Here is a 21,949-nt window from a genome sequence, read left to right as displayed (position 1 = left end):
GAACTGTTACCACACCTGCGACCCAAACCAAATGCACGGCTTAAAACGTTGAGGCTTTAAAATGTGGAATAGAAGCAAAAATTGCCCCAAATACTCAGCAGGTCAGGCAGCACATCAAGGCGAAACAGATCTTACATTTCATATCTAATACTGATGACGAATTGTGTTCAGCCTGAGTCTTTAACTCCGTTTCTTTCTCTACATACGCTAACCAACCTACTGAGTATTTCCTGCATCTTACTGTCTGTCTTCATTTTAGATTTTCAGCATCTGGGATTTTATTTTAGTTTTTCCAGTTCAATGGGCGACTGAAATGTGAGTCTGCCCTTAAACTGCCAAGAAAAAACACAGAAAACCTTGGCGGCAGTATGGGGTATGTGGAAAGAGAAGGCTTAATATTTCTGAGGTACTGTGGAGCAGCGGGAAGAGCCGCTGCCTCACAAGGCCAGGGACCCGGGTTCGATCCTGACCTCAGCTGCTGACTGTTCTAAGTTTGCACGTTCTCCTTGTGGCCTTGTGGATTTCCTTCGGGTGTTCTGGTTTCCTCCCACAATCAAAGAACATGCCGGTTTGTATGTTTATTGGCCTTCTGTAAAAGCCCCAAGTGTGGGCGGAGTAGATGGGAAAATGGGACAACAGAATTTGCGACAGACACAATAAGCTGCAGGAATTCAACGGGTCTGACAGCATCTCTATAGAAAAGGAGTGAATTGCTGATCGATGGGCCTCTTTCCATGCTAAGGTAAAGTAAGTCCACTGTAAACTTCTCTCTCGTCAGAAAAATATCCTTCAACTACCACGCAACAGAGAAAACAAGACACAAATCAGTGCAGCACAAGAACAGACCCTTCAACCCCTAATGACGAGCTGATGGAAAGACCGTTCAGAAGCCCGACAACAGAGGGGAGGAGGCTGCTCCTGAGACTGGCAGTGCGGCCTTCCAAGGTTCTGTACCTTCTGCCCAACAAGAGCAAGGAGAAAAGGGAATGGCCGGGGTGGGACGTATTTGATTATGTTGTCTGCTTCTCCGAGACAGAAATAAGTGCAGATGGAGTCTGGTCTGGCCCTTATCCACAATTCTGTGAAATTTCTTGCACTCTTTTCCCATACCAAGCTTTGACACAAACCGACAGTGCACATTTTATGGTGAATCTTGGAGGTTTGCCAGAGTAATAGAATGATACAGTGAGACAGCAGCCAACATGTTCCAGCTACACTAGTCCCAGCTTTTGGTCCATATCCCTCCAAACCTGGCCCATCCATGTACCTGTCTAACTGCTCCTTAAATGATGGGATAGTCCCTGCCTCAACCACATCCTCTGGCAGTTTGTTTCACAAATCCACCACCCATTGTGCCAAAAAGTTACCACTCAGGTTCTTATTAAATCTTTCCCCTTCACCTTAAACCTAAGTCGTCTGGTCCTCGAATCACCTACTCTAGGCAAGAGACTCTGTCCACCCAATCTATTCCTCTCATGACCTTATACAGCTCTATAAAGTTACCCTTCATCCTCCTGCGCTCCAAGGAATAGAGTCCCAACCTACTCAATCTCTGCCTATAGCTCAGACTGTCTTGTCCTGGCCACATGTTTGGCGACATGCCTAATTGTCTCAGTCCACTGATGAAGTACAGGTGTTGGTGCGGCGTCTTGGCTGTGTCTGCAGTGTGGTTGGTCCACCATAGATCGTTGATGATATTTACGACAAGGAGCCTGATGCCCTTCGCCATTTCCACTTCAGCGTGTTTGATGCTGACATGGGCTTGTCCTCCACTGCGCGTGTTGGTGGAGTGCCTGCCCCAATCAGGCTTCAATTGCTTCAGACGCTGATGGGAAGTCAACAAACCTGAGCGTTGTGCAATTCTAAACATCCCCATCTGTGATGAACGGCGGTTTATCGACAATGCAACGTCTTGTTATTGCAATAATGAGTGCGCATGATGAGAGGGAAAGAGGTTTTACGAGGATGTTGCCAGGACTCGAGGGCCCGAGCTATCAGGAGAGGTTGAGCAGGCTGGAACTTTCTACCTTGGTGCGCAGGGGGATGAGGGATGACCTTAGAGAGGACTAAAAAACCACGAGAGGAACAGATCGGTCAGGTGTACAGTCTCTTACCAAGAGTAGAGGAAACGAGAACCAGAGGATATAAGTTTAAGGTGAGGGTGGAAAGATTTAATAGGAACCTGAGGGGTAACACAATATGGGTGGTGGGTATATGGAACGAGCTGCTGGAGGTGGTAGTTGGGCAGAGACTATCCCAACGTTTACGAAGTAGTTGGACAGATACAAGGATAGGGCAGGTTTGGAGGGATATGGGCCAAACGCGGGCACTGCAGGTCGGTCCAAGAACCTAATGGTTGTGGGGGAGGAGCTGGAAATGGGAGCTATAATGAACCTGTCGGTTTAGTTGATGGCCACAAAGAACTAGATCAGTCCCTTCAGCCCAGATCAGACTATGCAATGCCACCACTCCAGCAGCACGTTCCAGGAAACCACCACGCTGTGTGATAAAACATGACCCTTGAAATTTGCCCCCACTGTGCTAAAATCTATGTCGTCTCGTTGGAGCCGAGAAGGAAGGGGAGCGGCGCGGGGGCGCCTGCTGCCTCGTGCGGCGGGACCTGGTTCGCCGCTGCGGGGAAATATAGACAGTTCCATAAACATCTCGCAACTTTGTCGGCCCCAGAAACGTGGCGACTCTCTCTGTACTGCCTGGGGGAGGTCTGTATTTTACCTGATTGCATGCAAAAGCAAAGCATTTCACTGTCCCATGGTTCATGTGACAATCGAGTATAATTGGCTCATTGGGTTGAATTCAAGTTTGCACATGAGACTGTAAAATGAAATAACAGTGTTTGATGTAGAAATAATATAATTGTGTAGCCTAATATAATGAACAATTCACGATGGGAAACACTGATGTATTTAGTTTAAGGGAATTATATTTACCCGCAGCTTATTGCATATAACATCCACTTGCTGGTCAGGGCTGTGATTGACGGGGCTGAGCTCCGCCTCCCTTCAGCCGTGCCCCGATACTGCAAGGGTTCAGCAGCTGCGCGAAAGGGAACGCCTTTTGAACCAGGAAGTGGCGGAGAAAATGGCTTCGAAAGACCAGGTCGAGAGTTTAACGGAGGAGATAGTTTGTCCCATCTGTCTGGATTTCTTCACCGATCCGGTTACACTGGACTGCGGGCACAACTTCTGCCGCTCCTGTATCACACAGAGTTGGGACAGGGAGGGGAGAAACTCCTGCCCGGAATGTAGAGAGGTGTTTACAGACCGCACCCTCAGGGTGAATCGGGCCTTGGCGAGACTGGCTGAGAAAGCTCGAACACTGAGCCTGAATCGGGAAAAAATTCCAGAGAAGGAAAGTAAACTTCACTGCGAGAAACATCAGGAAGAACTGAAGCTGTTTTGTGAAACTGACAAAAAGCTGATCTGCCTGGTTTGTGCAGCTGGGCGGAAACACAGAGATCACCGCTTCATGCTTGTAGATGAAGCTGTTGAAATCTACAAGGTAAAAGCAAACCGATTTTGATGCTGCCTGTCCCAATGAGTTACGCCAGCATTTTGTGTCTGTTACTGTTTAATTCCTTCTTTATTGTCTAACACATTTATTCTCTGATTTTCAAACACAATTCCAGGGTCAGGTGAAATCTTCCATCCAGTCTCTCACAAAATATAAATCAGGGATCCAGCAAATGGAGCAGCAACAGAAAAAGAAGATTTCTGGAGTTCTGGTGAGGCTTTTAAGTTTCGATTTCCTGATCTTGTGCAGGTTTGATCCCTGTGATGCGTGTAATAACAGGGCAGCGCAGTGACACAAGTAGTGCTGCTGTCTCCTCGTTCTGTAGACTGGGTTCGATCCTGACCTCGGGTGCTGCTCGAGGTACACGCTGGTTCAATGGTCAATGGGCGACTGTAAATTATCCCTGGGATAATCTGAAATATAAAATCAGTCATTCACACACTTCTCAGCACACGGTTCTCCCTATCATGATCACTGTTCTCTCACATACATTTCATTCGGGCCTACCCATACACATTCACAATCAGTGACATCAAACTTATTTCCAGAAATCCTAATATTGTGAATAAAATAACTACGAAAACATATTAAGGTATTTTTCCATTATTGTCATTCCACATGAGTGTAATAAAATGTAATGCATACATACCTACACTTAGCTAGCTTTTGACATGAATAATGTACATTACCACCATAGTTTAGTTTTGAATTTAACATATAATTGAGTGGGGTCGGTGCAATATAGTGCTGACCCTCACTTTTGTGAAAAATGAGTTACATGCATTGACACGATACTTACCCACTATCATACAACCTGTAAAACAAATCATATTTAAATTCAACCGATAAGTTGGTCAAATAACATATAACATTCTTTGTTTTTTTTTAATTTATAAATTTTTGAAAAGTGAATATCTCATAACGACCCATTTGTGTGTTAGCAGTATATTGCACCAATCCCCCTTCAATTTTACATCATTCAAAAATGAACTTCATAAACAAGGATAACACTTTTTATTTCTGTCATTCATGGTAAGATTTACATCATTTTGTGTGCAAGATATACAGGGTTGCACTGTTTCGCATGTCAGCTAACCAATGAAGTGATAAGGCCCTGATTTATACAAGCTCTTCACCCTCCTCCCTTTGTCTGAAGAAGGGTCCTAACATGAAACATCACCCATCCTTTTTCTCCAGAAATGCTGCCTGACCCGGTGACTTACTCCACCACTGTGTCTATTTGAATTGGATTCATGCTCTGTACCACATCAGACAGCATTGGTCATTTTAGTGGCTGTCAAGGATTTTTAACTAACCAATTCACCAATTCAAATTTTCTTGGCTCTAAGTATAAAGTTAAATGTCTTTTCAATTATATTGAGGATAAAGTAGAGTTCTATTGTTTGCAAATGCCTAATCTCTACTTCCATGACTTTTTAAAATTAAACCAAAAGAGATACAGCTCGTGGAGGTGAAAATAAAATTAACAGAGAAAGCAAAGAACAGTTCATTAAATATGATCAATTGGCCTGATACAGAAAGAGTGGATCTCTAGTGAAAATATTCAATCAGTAACATCCAAATTTTAAAGATCACGGAGCAGCAACTCTTCAAGAAATAGTTATAGATGTCAACTACCAACGCATCCAGGAAGTTGAACAAAAATAATTGTTTGCCAACATTTTATATACGAAGAAAAGTTGTAAACACAGCCCAGTCTGGCACACAGAATCTGCTTACTAAAATGGCGCTGAAATTTACCCATGACCTACAGTTTTTAGAACCGGGTGGTCTATCTTGCTCCTCTAGTATTTTTGGTCCCCAATACACGCTGGTTCAATGGTCAATCGGTGAATGTAACTTATCCCTGCGAATGTGGGTGGTGGGCGGATGAATGAGAATTAATGGGTACGTGAAAAGGAATAGGCAGCAGGGAATTAAAGTCATAAGGAACGGGAGTAAAACGGGGCCATTTGGCCCATCACATCTACAGCACCATTCAATCTTGGCTGACCTATCTCTCCTTCCAGACCACATTCTCATGCCTTCTCCCATAGTCTCTGACACCTGTACTAATGAAGAATTTATCTATCTTTGCCTTAAAAATATCCATAGCCTTCTGTGGCAAACAATTCCACAGATTCACCACCCTCTGACTAAAGAAATTTCTATCTTCCTAAAAGAATGTCCTTTAATTCCGAAACTTTGACTTTGAGTCCTGGATTCTCCCATTAGTGGAAATATCCTCTCCACATCCATTCTATCCAAATCTTTCACTATTCTGTATGTTTCAATTAGGTCCCCCTCATTCTCCGAAACTTCAGCGGGTGCAGGCCCAGTGCTGACAAACGATCATCATAGGTTAACGTACTCATTCCTGGGATCATTCTTGTAAACCTCCTCTGGACTCTCGCTAGAGCCAGCACATCTTTCCTAAGATATGGTGCCCAAAATTGCTCACAATATTACAAATGCGGCCTTACCAGCGCCTTAAGGAGCCTCAACATTACATCCCTGTTTTTGTGTACAAGCCCTCTTGAAATAAATGCTGGCACAGAGTTTGCTTTCCTTACTATCGATTCGACTTGCAGATTAACCTTTTGGGAATCCAACACCAGCACTCCCAAGTCCATTTGCACCTCCGTTTTCTGGATTCTCACCCCATCTGGAAACTTACCTATGCTTTATTCCTACTCTAAAAATGCATGACTCCACACTTTGAGATATTGATGAAATATTGAGCTTCACCTTTCATTTCACAGGAACAGTCACACAACCTTCAGTCCAAGATCACATCCCAGTTTGCTGAACAGCACCAGATTCTCACTGAGAAAGAGCAGCGTGTACTGTCAGATATCCGGGAGGAAGAGAAGAAGATTCTAAATGTAATGGAAAAAAATCTTCGAGAAATTGAAGAGAATTTAAATTCCATTCAGGAGGAACTCTGTAAGTTGCAGCAGCAGATGGATCAAAAGGACAGTGTGGTGTTTCTGAAGGTGAGGGGTTACACTACAGTCTGGCGAAGTGAAAGTGCAGTCACAAAATGGTGGGTGACATTTCTGAAATAAATGCTGCATTTACCAGTAATTGAGAACTGGGTAAATGTTTCATCTGTTCCAGTTGTTGTTGTTCCCAAACTAATTGGCCTCCCACATAATCTATGGGATCTCAGGACTGCCTGGCCGGAATGTAGAGAGGAGTTTGTATTCTGTAGAGCTCAAAACTACGACGGCTGAATCTATACCTGATCCGAAGGAACACGAATGAACAGAGGGCAGTAAATCTCTGAGATTCTCCAACCCACAGACTGAGAGGTTTAACCTGTTAGACGTATTTATACCAGGGGAAGATACATTTTTGAAAATTTGGTGAACTGAAATCAAAGGGAATGGGACAAAGCAGATGAGTTCAGTCCTGGGCTGGATCAGCCATGACCACATTGTGGGGGTTAACATTGAAATCTAGAACGTGGCCCACACACAGCAGATTGATCATCTATATCCGGTTCCCATCAGCAGTGGGCGGTCACCTTGGGGGAATTTGCTCTGTTTGTTTTACCCACCTTTGTTCACCAAGAATGACATCCCATTCTACATCATAGGCAGGCCATTCAGCCCATCCTATCCAGTCAAGATTTCTGCTCCTCTCAACATCCCTCCCATCTACTCACCACACCCGGTAACAATACCCCGAATTCCAGGAGCGCTCACGTGTTTATCCCGCTCACCCTTAAATTATCTCTGCTGTTGGCTTCAGTCCCTCCAATGCAAGTGAGGTCCATGTTCTCATGACTGCATTCCTTTCAGTATTTATTGAAGATCACGTTACATTTCAGCATTGATTTTTGCTCTCCCATCGATTAGGGATATTTCATCCCCCCCCATTTAAATCCACCACTAAACTTATATTCTATCTTATCATTCCTGACATCTTCTCCAGATAATATTCATCGACCTGTTCATTCTTTGCATTGAGCTCCACCCTCTCAGTTATGGCATCATTCTCATGAACACTCCTTGTGATTTTCCCCATCGTTCTACACCTCTATGGCAATATCAGCTTTCGATCTGCATGGCAGCGGAGATAAGAGTTGGGAAATGGGAATTATCAGAGGGTTGTGGAAATGTGGAGAAATTCCCACTGTCGGGATGTGGACGTAACATCTCAGTCAATTGAGATTTGTGTTTTACTTCTTTCAGGAGGAAGCCGGTCACAAGCGAAGGTAGGACATGCTCTTGATGGAAACATTGTAAGTTTTTGTGGAACAACTCAAAACATTTCTGATGCTCAGTTGATAAACAGCTATTAAATATTTGCAGGGTTCGTGATGAAGCCAAACCACTGTCGGTGGTAGACGATGCCTTGCCAATTGAAAAGTTTCATTGCCCTGTTTCATTGAACACAGCATTTAAAGAAGCATCTGATGACTTCAAGCAAGGTAAAGCTTATACCTTTTCCATTGTTCTTGTTCCTGACACCTTATGTAATAGGTGTACGAAGGAACTGCAGACGCATGTTTAAATCGAAGGTAGGCACAAAATTCTGGAGTAACTCAGCGAGACAGGCAGCATCTCTGTAGAGAAGGAATGGGTGACTTTTCGGGTCGAGACCCTTCTTCAGTCTGAAGAGGGGTCTCGAACCAAAGCATCACCAATTCCTTCTCTCCAGAGATGCTGCTTGTCCCTCTGAGTTACTCTAGCATTTTGTGTCTACCTTCAATTGTGTCTATCTTTAAGTAATACTTAGATGCAAAGATTAATGGTATTTTGGACTGAAGGGTAATTGAAGATTTGATCTTCCACCAAGCTCATCTGCTGGGAAGCATCACAGAGTCAGAGAGCTTTGTAGCACAGCAACAGGCCCTTTGACTCGACTCGACCATGCCAACCGCGTTGCCCAACCAAGCTAGCCCCACTTGCCTGAGTCTGGCTCATATCCTTCCAAGTCTTTCTTATCCAAGTATCTACCCAATTCTCTGTAAACTGTTGTAATTGTACCTGCCTCGACCACTTCCTCTGTCAGATCGTTCCACATCGACACTACCCACTGACGGGAAAACCTGCTCCTCAGGTCTTTTTTATTGTTCCCACTCTCATCTTAAACTGATGCGTTCGTGGTTTAGACTCTCCGACCTTGGGTAAAGTATTGCGGCTAATCACCTTATCTGTGCATCTTATACACATCGATAATGTCACCCTGACAGGCTCCCAAGAAGAAATGTCCCAGACTGAATAGTCTGTTCCAGGAATGAGTAGGTTAACCTATGATGAGCGTTTGTCGGCATTGGGCCTGTACTCGCTGGAATTTAGAAGAATGAGGGGGGACCTCATTGAAAAATACAGAAGAGTGAAAGGCTTGGATAGAATGCATGTGGAGAGGATGTTTCCATTAGTGACAGAGTCTAGGACTAAAGGTCATAGCCTCAGAATTAAAGGATGTACTTTTAGGAAGGAGATAGATAGAGCTCTTAAGGATAGTGGGGTCAGGGGGTATGGGGAGAAGCCAGGAACGGGATACTGATTGAGAATGATCAGCCATGATCACATTGAATCGAAGGGCCGAATGGCCTCCTCCTGCACCTATTGTCTATTGAGATAAGGGGAAATGTTTTTAATCAGAGGGTGGTGAATTTGTGGAATTCATTGCCACAGAAGGCTGTGGAGGCTTCATTTCCCACCTCATTCCTTCCTGGGCGTACCCCTGGCTTTCCTTTCTTTCTCTTTCTACAGTTTTTTCCAACTCCCTCATTTCTGTCTCTAAGCGCTTCATGGATGCCTCTATTTCCCTTCTACGCTCCCTTATTCTTTCCCCATCACTTTCTAATTGTGCTTCATTCTCACAGTTTTGCCTTCTCTCTGATGCCTGCTGATTACTCGCCTGTGTTTCTGTGTTGCTGTCTCCCTCATACTGTTCATTTGCTGCCTGACGGGTCTCATAAATCATTCTGTCCCTGAGGTCCTGCAGCCTTCTGATGTCTGCTTCTAGTTCCCGTGCTTCTTGCTTCATCCTTTGCTTCTCTCGCTGCCCCCTTCTCTGTCTATATTCCTTTATGTCTTGCTCATCGTTCCAAGTTGTGACTTCTCCCTCTATCTCCACTATTCCCTTCAGCAAAGGACACTGCTTTATTCCGTCCTGGCCGGAATAGGGAGGGGAATACCCAGAGTCCCTTAGGCTCGGGGACAGAGTTGATTTTTTCTCCTGAAGCTCCTGACTTTCATGCTGTTTTTCGGGTTTTTCACCCTTGTTTGGAGGGGGGTATTCTTTTCCTGGTATGCTTTCCTCAGCCTTTCTCCTTCTATTCTAAACAATTTAAGCACGTCTAGTTCTTTTTCCTTTTTCGTTACTCGGGTTTCTGATTTATCCTTAGGCTTATAGTTCTTAATTAACACCTCCATTTCATCACACATATTTATATCAAAATATAAATATATCAAAATTTATATCATATTTATATCATTCTTTGGACCATTTCGTAACCAATTTTTTCGTCCTTTTTTCCCATTCTTCAGAATGTTATTTAATATCCTCTTTGGATACGGGGAATTTCTTACTTAGTAGTTCAACTGCAGTTATTGTATTCATTGTACTCGTCTTATGTTAGTGCACTTGGTCAGTCAGTTTAAATGCAGTCGTTGTTCTCACTCCGTTCTGTCTCTATGGTCACTATGCTACCTACTACGCTATTTCTATCTTCTACAGTTCTACTATATTCCTTTAATATTTTGCAATTTTATTTTTCATGTTATCCAATTATTCCAATTCTTGTTCTGTCCGTACAGATCCCTACTCACTTAGGGCGGTATCCACAGATCATCTGATCCTGCCCGTACAGACCCCTAGCCAACCAGTGTGGTATCCACAGGACGTCTTATCTTCCCCGTGCAAATCCCTAGTTGACTAGAGCGGTATCCACAGGACGCCTCGTCTATCCAGTCCCCTATCCTCTTAGGGCGGTATCCACAAGGTCTTATTGACGTCGCACAAGATCTTACTCAACTATTATCCACTTACCCCACTGCGCAGCCTTCTCCAGCAATCCTCTGGGTCTCATTTTTAAAAAAGTAATTTAACGATAGGTTCTGTTGGATCGGAGAGGCCCTTGGACCGCCTGGGCGCTCCTGTGCCACCAGTGGTCCCCGTTTTCAACAGGCTATTAGTCCAAATAAAGCGGAAAACTGCCTACCTTTTTTTTTGCGGGTGGCCACCCTTTTTCCTGTTGTCCCGGGGAGCCCCTGACGGGCTTGGAATCACCTTTAGCTTGTCGTCCGTTATTGAACAGGCCTCTTCCCGATCCTGCCGAATACGCCAATTTTGTCGTAGTTACCGGTGTTCAAAATGAAGCAGATGACACGGAGAATTCTTTAAGAAGTTAAAAGCCTTTATTTGCAAACAACGGCTGGAACAATCAGGATGTCAACCATCTGACTGCCCACTTAGTACATCGGGCAGTCTATGTTTATAGGATTATTCCAAACCTTATCTTCTTTACATTTAGGTTAATTGGCTGGGTAAATGTAAAAATTGTCCCTAGTAGGTGTAGGATAGTGTTAATGTACGGGGATCACTGGGCGGCACGGACTTGGAGGGCCGAAAAGGCCTGTTTCCGGCTGTATATATATGATATGATATGATATGATATGATACCCACACTCCTTTCTTCAGTCATTCATTTCTTTGCAGTCACCCGTCTGTCCCGCCACCATTAAATCCCATTCAGTAATTTATCATTATCTCAATACTCACATCCCTTCATACTTCGCCTCCCTTATTTCCCTGCTAGTCCATCCCTCACATCCATTCATCACCCCAAGGCCTATGTCTTTCTTTATCTGCCACCATTATCTTCTATTCTGGTTCATCCATCATTCCAACTCGTATGTTTCTCCTCCTCGCTCCACCATTAATTATCCATCTGTGCACAGCAGTTACAGACACGTGTCAAGGGTAAAAAATGTCTAGAGCGCCTTAATTAGTTACAGAGAGGCGCCTAATGCCTAAGTAGTTACAAACCTTAAACAACAATGTTTAATGTATAAAATAATATCGTAACAATGTCTAATGTATAAAATAATATCGTATTATCTCCCATACTACATTCACATCCAAGTCTTAGAAATATAACATAAACAGCAGTGAACATCTGAAATGTTCTGCCCTAGGAGGTAGTGATAGGTCAGATTATTGGAATAGGCAAAGTGAACACAGATGGATATTTGAAGGATCGACAAATTGGCAGTTATGGAGAACAGGAAATGGTGCCATCTTAGATCAGTCAGGATCACATTGAATGGTGGAGTCGGCCTGAGGAGTGGAGCCTACTCCTCCTGCTATTTTCTTGTGATCTTTAGTTTTTTTCATACCTACAGCATGATAAACCTTACACAGAGTTGAATGCAGCAAAGATTGACAATCCTTGTCCCTGGGACAATGATTTTGCTGTGTGGGGTGAGATTGGGTAGTCTAGGCCTGTGTACTCGAGCGTTTGGGTGTATTAGAGGAGATCTCGGTGAAACACAGAGTCCTTACAGGGCTCAGTGGGCTGGATGCAGGGAGGATGGTTCCCCTGTCAGAGGGGTCTGGAGAGCGGGCACTCTCTCAGAATGTGGGTCGCACCGTGTAGGACAGAGATAAGAAGACATTACTGCACGCAGAGACTGAGGAACGACCCTGCACCGGTGGCTGTGGAGTCATTCAGTGCTCTTGGACCTGAGAGCCATGGTTGTACATTACAGAGGCTGGCCCTTCGGCCCATTGTGTCCATGACCATCTTTTCCCAGTTATACTAATCGATTTGCCCACATTCCATCGGCATTCTTCTGCACCTCAACTATTTAAATATCTCCTATATAGCGATTATATCTCACTCCACCACCTCCTCTGTAGCATGTTCCAGATATCACCCACTCTCAGTGTAAATCCATGTACTAAACCTCTCGTTTGTTTGTTTGTTTGTTCCTGAACTACAGACAAAAAGGTACACGATAGTGCGACAATTTTAGGCCCACCTTACTTACCGTCGTCCCTTTGGTGCGAATGGAAAGAGTTTCATTGAAATCGGTGTTATATTTTTTAAGTTATTCACATTTTAAAGTTTAAATTTATCTCCCAGGGAGGTAGGGGGAAGGGAGGGAGGGGGGAGGAGGGGTGGGGTGGGGGGGGAGGAGAGGGTGCTGCACCAATGCAGGAGAGGTTTGGGCCCAACTTGGTCTAGTAAAACCTAAATCTTAGATATACTTTAAAATTCCTTGCTCTCAATATAAACCTGCACTCTCCTGATTTGATATCTCTGAATGCAAATAAGGTTTAGATAATTACCCTGCATCCTGCTGCAGACTTTGACAACATTCCCTACTCGCCACAATTTTTGCTTCCTCCACAAACTTACTAATCACACCTCCTACATTCACATCCAAGCCATGATCATATAACATGAACAGCAAAGGTTGCAGCGCCGATCTCTGCTGCACACCACCAGCCACAGACCTCCAAGCAGAAAAATCATCCTTCTACCGCTACCTTCTACCTCCAACCACCCAGCCAATTGTGGATCCATTTCACCAGCTCGCCTTGCATCCCACCTGCCCTCACTTTCTGGACCAGCTTTACATGCGGAACATTGTCAAGTCCCTCAGTGAAGTTCATATATTGGTTCACAATGAGATCAGTGCGTTAGTTGTACACACCCATCAAATCCACCCGTGAATGCGCTCTCTTTCAACGACCCCACCCATTCTCCACCCATTCTGTACAACACCCGATCATTCAACCTCTGCTTTCTTTCATGGTCCAAGCCACCCCTCCCTCTCTCTCACCCTCCACTCAACGAAACAGGAGCAGGTCATCTGGTCCCTCACGTCTGCCCCCATTCACTATGATCATGGCAACTCCACCCCACACCTCTACCTCCTCTTTACCGCTCACCTCACACCCCACAACTCTACCTCAAATTACCGCTCACCTCAATCTCCTCTTGCTCCAAACTGCCTCCATATCTGAATAACCCACTTTATTCCTCCATCCCACCGCAATCTCGCAATCCTCCTCACTCTCCGCACTCGTCCTCCCCATCCACCCTCCCCCACCTCAGGAAATTCCCCTCTCCATCCCTGGATAAACACTCCGGGAGAGATGTCTGTTGTCCACCCGCTGTGGTCGGGGTGAAACCCCGGGCAGGGTTTCAGTTGTCCGCCCGCCTGTGCCGGAGGCCGAGCGGCCTCTCCCCCGGTCCCGGGGCCGCGCTGCCCGAGTCTCCCCCCGACCCCCGGGGACTCTCTGATTCTCTGCTTCTCCCCCCAGTCTCCATCACCCTGGATGTGGAAACGGCGGGTCCGGGGCTCGAGATGTCTGAGGATCGGAAGAGGGTGAGATGGACCGGGACCCGGAGGAGTCTCCCTGACACCGGGAAGTGGTTTACAGGCAGTGCGTGTGTGCTGGGATCGGAGGGATTCACATCGGGGAGACATTACTGGGAGGTGGAGGTGGCGGGGAGTCTGGGCTGGAGTCTGGGAGTCGCCGCAGAGTCTGTGGAGAGGAAGAGACGGGTCACACTGACCCCGGAGACTGGAGTCTGGAGCATCAGGCGGGGGTGGGGTGACGAGTTTGATGCATTCACCTCCCCTCCATCCCGTCTCCCCGCCCGTCCCATCCCCGGGAGGGTGGGAGTTTATCTCAGTTACGAGTCCAGGACAGTTTCATTTTACGACGCGGACACCAAGTCCCATCTCCACACCTTCACTGGGAATAAATTCACGGAGAAACTTTATCCTTTCTTCAGGACTTGGGATGAAAACAAGTGGCTGAGAATCTGCTCCGGTTCCGCTCCGGGTGTGTAAAAGGGTCGGGTCCCGGGACCGGCGTCAGGAGCGGGGCTCAGGTGCTGTGGGGCAGAAACCCGGTGGACAACAGGTCGGCGCTGAACGGCTCCCATTTAATCCGCAAATTCCGCGTCGTAAAACCCCAGTGAGCGCGGAAATAAAACTAGGGGGAATGTAAATGTGAGAAGGGAGAAATAAACAGCAAGTGGAATCAGAGCTGTCGATCCGTTCATTTTAACGCGCTAACCGCGTCCGGCAACGGAACAGAAATTACTTTTGTGAAAATATTTTTTAAATGTAATGGGATTGGACCCTTCTCGTCAAAAGTCGTTACGGTATTATTAACTCCGTTCAATGACTAGTTCAATGTAATAGATACAGTTCATGTTACTTCAGTGATTTGGAAAATGTACACAACCATTGACACACACGACAAGCTAATTGAAAGTTTGCGTTTATTTGAATGATGTGCATTGTTGCTTCCAATACTATCATTGAAATAAACTCAAAATTACTTGAACTGTGCTGCTTGCTTTTGAATTCTTTTGAAATCTACTGAACGGGCAGACAGCAGTTTAGTTTGCTTTAGTTTAGATTGGAGATACAGCGCGGAAACAGGCCCCTCGGCCCACCGAGTCCGCACCGACCAGCGATCCCCGCACATTAACACTACCCTACACACACTAGGGACAATTTGCACTTTACCAAGCCAATTGACCTACAAATCTATACCTCTTTGGAGTGTGAGAGGAAACCACAGAACACGCAGCTCACGGGGAGAACGTACAAACTCTGTACAGACAGCACCCGTAGTCCTGATGGAACCCAGATCTCTGGCGCTGTGAGACAGCAACTCTACCGGTACTGTGGTGTTATTGCAATGTGTCTTTAAGACTACACAGGTCTAGTGGTAGGGGGTCATCAGAGGGCGACAGGGAGGAGCCCGGGGGAGCAGATGTGCGGTTGAATAAACACTCGCGTAAAAACACAGTCGGACTCACTGTATCTTTTTAGAGAACACAACATGGTGTCAGAAGTCCTGTAGGGTGCGTGAAGTGTACTTTGAGTCGAACAACTATCGTTTGGAGCTCGTTGACGGCAAAAGAGAAAGAAGAGTGCGACATGCAAGACGACAACGCACAGAGAGCCCCGGTAGGAACAAATGCTACATTTAGCATCCAGCCTCCGGAGTCCTTCGACTTTTCAAAGCCGCAAGAGTGGGCCAAATGGATACGGAGGTTCGAAAGGTTCCGTCTGGCAAGTAACTTGAATGCCAGCTCCGAAGATAATCAAGTTAACACGCTGATTTATTGCATGGGAGACGAGGCGGACGATGTTCTGCGCGGGTTAAACCTGACAGTAGCACAAAGCGGAACGTACATAGGGGTGCGCGATGGCTTCCAACGATTTTTCATAGTAAAGAAAAATATAATCTATGAGCGTGCCAAGTTCAACATGCGCAGGCAGGGAGAACATGAAACAGTGGATGCCTTTGTCACTGCGTTCTATGCGCTGGCAGAGCACTGTAACTGCGGGGTGCTACACGACGAGCTGATACGCGACAGGCTTGTCGGACTGATGGATAAGCGGCTGCCCGAACGTATGTAGCTTGACGCAGAATTGATGCTCGAAAAGGCCGTCAATATGGCGAGGCAGAGTGAGGAGGTGAAACGGCAACAATCTTCTCTGCGAGGTGACACCAGGACAGAGACAAGTGATGCTAAATCTGTGGACAGAGTGTATAAGAGCAGTAGTAAAGGTGCCAAAAACAAACCTCACCAGGCTTATGGCCACCAACTCAAAACACACAGCGCCCAACACAGCAGGGGGAAAAGTGTACAGTGCCATAAATGTGGCAGCTCTCCGTCCCATCCAAGGCAGGATTGCCCGGCAAAAGATGCGAAATGCCATTTATGTGGGAGAAAGGGACACTACAAGCGTGTGTGTAGATCACCCAAAACCGTGCAGGAAGTTGAAGAGGACGGAGATGTTATGTTCCTAGGCAGCGTCACAGCCGATGGAGAGCCATGGATGGTAAACATCGACATATCATATATCATATCATATATATACAGCCGGAAACAGGCCTTATCGGCCCTCCAAGTCCGTGCCGCCCAGTGATCCCCGCACATTAACACTATCCTACACCCACTAGGGACAATTTTTACATTTACCCAGCCAATTAACCTACATAAATGATAAAAACGTGTCATTCAAAATTGACACCGGCGCGGATGTTACAGTCCTACCCCACACCGTGTGTAAAGAGATCTATAGAGACAGCGATCCACCTACCCTCCGTTTGCGGAAGCGGTTACGGACTTCATTGCCACAATAGCCGATACCATCATCCCCACGGTAAGGGTCAGTATCTTCCCTAACCAAAAACTCTGGGTGGACAGGTCTATTCGCGTGGCCTTGAATGCTCGCACCGCTGCTTACAACTCCGGCCTGGCATCCGGCAACATGGACGACTACAAGGGAGAGTCCTACCGACTGCGAAGGGCAGTGAAGGATGCAAAAAAGAGGTACCGGGACAAGATGGAGTCACAGATGGAGCAGCAGGACACCAGGCGCCTTTGGCAGGGGCTACGGACTATAACTAGCTACAGGTCCAGCACCCCCTCAACCGGAAGTGCCGGCTCCTCCTTAGCTGATGACCTGAACTCTTTTTACGCACGGTTTGAGACGGGTAACACCACCAGCTCGCCGTCTAAAAACAGCACCGAAGGGGCGCTGGCTAGCGAGGCTGGAGGGGGATCCACCGCCGGGGATGTGCACACATTCTCGGTGTCCGAGCATGAGGTGAGGTGGGCTCTGACGCGTGTGAACACGAGGAAAGCTGGAGGCCCAGATGGTATATCTGGGCGAGTACTAAAGTCTTGTGCTACTCAGCTTGCTCCAGTGCTCACCACAATATTCAACCTCTCCTTGGCAAAGTCCGTGGTCCCTGCATGCTTCAAAAGATCCATCATTGTACCGGTGCCAAAGAATGCCTCTCCAGCGTGTTTAAATGACTACCGACCGGTGGCCCTCACCTCGGTTGTCATGAAATGCTTGGAGAGGCTAGTCAAGAAGCACATCTGCGCCCTCCTTCCTCGCAACATGGACCCACTACAGTTCGCATACCGTCCGAACAGGTCCACGGATGATGCGGTCTCCCAGGTTCTACACACCGCTCTCTCTCATCTGGACAGCCAGGGGGGCTATGTGAGGATGCTGTTCATTGACTTTAGTTCAGCATTCAACACAATAGTCCCCAGCAGACTGGTTGAGAAGCTGCTGGAACTGGGGCTTAGCACCCCTCTGTGTGCCTGGGTCCTGGACTTTCTCACTGCCAGGCCCCAAGTGGTCAGGATGGGGGAACACACATCTAGCTCCCTCACCCTGAACATAGGATCCCCCCAGGGCTGCGTCCTTAGCCCCCTACTGTACTCCCTGTACACACATGACTGTAGGGCCAGGTTCAGCTCAAACTCCATCATCAAGTTTGCTGATGACACTGTGGTGGTGGGCCGGATCTCCAACAACGATGAGAAGGCCTACCGGGAGGAGGTGGCTGATCTGGCACTCTGGTGTCAGGACAATAGCCTCCTCTTGAATGTCACTAAAACAAAGGAGCTGATTGTGGACTTCAGAAGGGCTAAACATCCAAGGACGTACATGCCACTGGAGATAAATGGGTCTATTGTGGATAGGGTGAGCAGTTTCAAATACTTGGGAGTCCGCATCGCAGAGGATCTGACGTGGGCAACGCACATTGCCGCACTGGTGGGTAAGGCTAAGCAGCGCCTTTACCACCTTAGACAACTGAGGAAATTCAGAGTGTCGCTGAGGATCCTTCATTGCTTCTACTCTGGGGCTGTAGAGAGCATCCTGTCCGGCAACATTACAGTCTGGTTTGGGAACAGCTCTGCCCAGGACAGGATGGCCCTGCAGAGAGTAGTGCGTTCGGCAGAACGCACCATGGGAACTACACTCGTCCCCCTGCAGGACCTATACATCAGGAGGTGCAGATCCAGAGCAAGCAAGATCATGAGGGACCCCTGCCACCCCAGTAACGGACTGTTCCAGATGCTACGGTCAGGCAAACGCCTCCGCTGTCACGCTGTGAAAACGGAGAGGATGAGACGGAGCTTCTTCCCACAGGCCATCAGGACTGTCAACTTTGATAACCCCAGAGACTAAATTTTTGTCGACACTTTTTGTGCTATGTTTAGTAACTTATTAACTTTGTTTATATGCTGTAACTGTAATTATTTTTGTGCACAACCCGCAGGCATTGCCACTTTCATTTCACTGCACATCGAGTATGTGTATGTGACAAATAAATTTGACTTGACTTGACTAAAGCAACCAAGCCACTGCTGGGACCCGGGAGGAGTCCACTAGAAGTTGTGGGCGTCACTGGGCTGTTCCTGGTGAAAGGAGAGAAAAGGGTGATGGAGGATGTGTACGTCACATGACACCTGCACACTGCATTACTGGGGAGGCCTGCTATCGGCAAGCTGGAGCTTGTGGTTCGGCTAGACAGCATCACCATAGAGACACTTAAGTCTAGCTACCCGAAGCTATGCAGCGGTCTCGGGGAGGTACGACAGCAGTATGCCATCAAGCTGAAACCAGAGGCCCAACCGTTCTCATTGAAGACACCCAGAAGGATTCCGTTGCCGCTGATGGGTAAAGTCGAGCGAGAACTGTCCCGCATGGAAGGCCTGGGGGTGATCACCAGGGTTGAAGAGCCTACTGACTGGTGTTCAGGCATGGTGGTAGTGCCGAAAAAGACAGGAGCCGTACGCATATGCGTCGATCTCACTAACCTCAACGAGTCGGTGTGTCGAGAAAAGTACATCCTGCCATCGGTGGAGGAAACACTGGGGATGCTGGCTGGAGCCAGAATATTCAGCAAGTTGGATGCCAACACGGGGTTTTGGCAAATACTCCTGACCGAAGATTCAGCAAAATACACAACATTCATCACACCCTTCGGTCGTTACTACTTCAAGCGGCTGCCCTTCGGCATTGCCTCTGCCCCTGAACACTTTCAAAATAGGATGGTGTCAGAGGTCATGGAGGGACTCGAGGGAATCGTCTGCCACATGGATGATGTACTGGTCTGGGGCCAAACACGAGAGGAGCACGACGCTCATCTGCATACTGTGCTGGCGAGGATCCAAAAGGCGGGCATTACGCTTAACATTGACAAATGTGACCTGTCGAAGGAAGAGGTGACCTTTCTGGGTCATGTCCTCTCCTCCAGTGGCATTAGTCCTGACCCGAGCAAGACTGAGGCTGTAAGGAAGATGGAGGAGCCGACCAATGTGAGTGAGCTGAGGAGCTTTCTCGGAATGGTTAACCAGCTGGGGAAGTTCATCCCGTAACTAGCAGAGAGAGACAAGGCTCTGCGAGACCTCCTGTCAAAGACGAACTGCTGGCTGTGGGGCGTCGACCAGGCAAGAGCGTTTCAAGATTTGAAAAATGCACTGGTATCCCCACCTGTACTAGCCATGTACGACACGAACCGTGAATGCAAAGTCTCAGCAGACGCGTCATCTTACGGCCTGGGAAGTGTACTTCTCCAAAAATGGGATGAGGAGTGGAGACCGGTAGCCTACGTGTCGCGATCTCTCACACAGACGGAGCAGAGATACGCGCAGGTGGAGAAAGAGGCCTTGGGTCTGACCTGGGCTTGTGAAAGGTACCGCAACTTTCTCATCGGTAAACACTTCCAGATGGAGACGGATCATAAGCCTCTCCTGAGTCTGCTGGGGTCACAGGCACTGGATGCTCTCCCTCCACGGATTCAGCGTTTCCGGATGCGCCTCATGCGCTATTCTTACTCCATTTCTCATGTGCCAGGAAAGTGTCTGTGGACAGCTGATACGCTGTCGCGTGCTCCTGTGAAAATGGGGGAAACGCCTGACGAAAAGGAGTTGTTTGAGAATACAAACATCTATGTGGACATGATAATAGAGAACCTGCCGGCAAGCACTGCCTACCTGGATGAGTTGAGAGCGGAGCTAAAAAGGGACAGTGTGTGCGCACGCGTAATGCAGCTGTGTCAGGAAGGATGGCCAACGAATAGCAACAGTGAACCGGCACTCAGGCTGTACTGGGCAGAACAAGCATTGCTCACGGTAAATGACGGACTGTTACTCAAAGGGGACAGATTAGTCATACCCTCAACTATGAGGAACGACGTGCTGACCAGACTACATGAAGGTCACCAGGGAGTGGTGAAGTGTAGAGAGCGTGCACGACGGTCAGTGTGGTGGCCTGGACTAAGTCAGCAGCTGAACGAATTGGTCCTCAACTGCCGGACATGCAGCAAAGAGAGACAGAACCACACAGAGCCGCTGATGCCATCACAATACCCAGGCCGACCATGGCAAAAGCTGGGAGCTGACTTGTTCATGCTGGGAAGCAAGAACTACCTGCTGGTAGTGGATTATGCATCGAGATACGTGGAAATCGCTCCACTCAGCCCCACCAAGTCGACAGATGTAATCCACCACCTCAAATCAATGTTTGCACGTCACGGCATTCCGGAGACATTGGTCACAGACAATGGGCCTCAGTTTGCCGGAACCGCCTTTGCTGCGTTTGCAAAGTCGTATGGTTTCCGCCATGTCACAAGCAGCCCGAGATATCCTCAGAGTAACGGGGAGGCCGAACGTGCAGTCAAGATAGTGAAGGGTCTCCTGAAGAAAGCGGCGGATCCCTACCTCGCTTTACTTGCATATAGAGCGACCCCACTGCAAAACGGGTACAGCCCAGCCCAACTCCTTATGGGGAGAAGGCTTCGCACTACGGTACCAACACTTCCAGCCCTGCTGAATCCTGTTCTACCCGACAATGAAGTGGTTGCGTGGAAGGAAAAGGAGAAGAGAATCAGAGATGCACAACGGTACAACCTGCGGCATCGTGCACGGAGTCTCGACAGGCTCTTTCCCGGACAAGAAGTGTGGGTCACGGATCAAGGCGAAGCTGGAGCTGTGATCGGCAGCCACACCGCCCCCCGCTCTTAGATCATGGAGGGACCTCACGGGACGGTCAGGCGAAACCGTCGCCATCTAATTCCCATGAAATCCTTGCCGGACCAGAGTGGGGGTGGTATGAAAGAGCAACTCCCGGGTTGCATTCCAGAGCAGAGCTCAGCAGAGCCACCAAAAGAGAACATTCCAGAGCAGAGCTCAGCAGAGCCACCAAAAGAGAACATTCCAGAACTGCCATCCACTCCCAGAAACAGGTTTGGGAGAAGAGTGGTGAGACCAGATAGGTTGAACTACAAGTGAAAAAAAAAGAGAGTTTCTAAAGAAAAATGTTTTTCTAATTTAGTGAAAAGGGTAAAATCCTTTTCACTAAGACAATGTGTTTACATGTACTTATGTTGAATTAATTTAGTTCAGATAGGAACAGACCTTCCAGCTAAAGAGGCAGAATAATCCTCTAAGGTCTGGTGAATCAACCGCAGTCTACCGATTGATTCTAGAAAGGGGAGATGTGGTGTTATTGCAATGTGCCTTTAAGACTACACAGGTCTATTGGTAGAGGGGTCATCAGAGGGCGACAGGGAGGAGCCCGCGGGAGCAGATGTGCGGTTG

At 47.4% G+C, this 21,949-nt stretch overlaps 1 protein-coding gene across 1 annotated transcript in view; it reads left to right on the top strand.

Annotated features, from left to right (window-relative positions):
• Positions 1 to 14,659, top strand: part of LOC144603164 (zinc-binding protein A33-like) — a 111,052-nt gene extending 96,393 nt beyond the window's left edge. Inside the window, exons 9-10 of the mRNA XM_078416332.1 lie at positions 7,851 to 7,969; positions 13,828 to 14,659. Coding sequence (XP_078272458.1) covers positions 7,851 to 7,969; positions 13,828 to 14,363 — 655 coding nt within the window. The 3' untranslated portion in view covers positions 14,364 to 14,659. The remainder of the gene's footprint in view (positions 1 to 7,850; positions 7,970 to 13,827) is intronic.
• The last annotated feature ends 7,290 nt before the right edge of the window (positions 14,660 to 21,949 follow it).

This window comes from Rhinoraja longicauda, chromosome 19 (genome assembly GCF_053455715.1).
Source record: "Rhinoraja longicauda isolate Sanriku21f chromosome 19, sRhiLon1.1, whole genome shotgun sequence".
Lineage (NCBI taxonomy): Eukaryota > Metazoa > Chordata > Chondrichthyes > Rajiformes > Arhynchobatidae > Rhinoraja > Rhinoraja longicauda.
The sequence above is the reverse complement of the archived record's forward strand: the minus strand, read 5'-3'. Positions and strand labels throughout refer to the sequence as shown.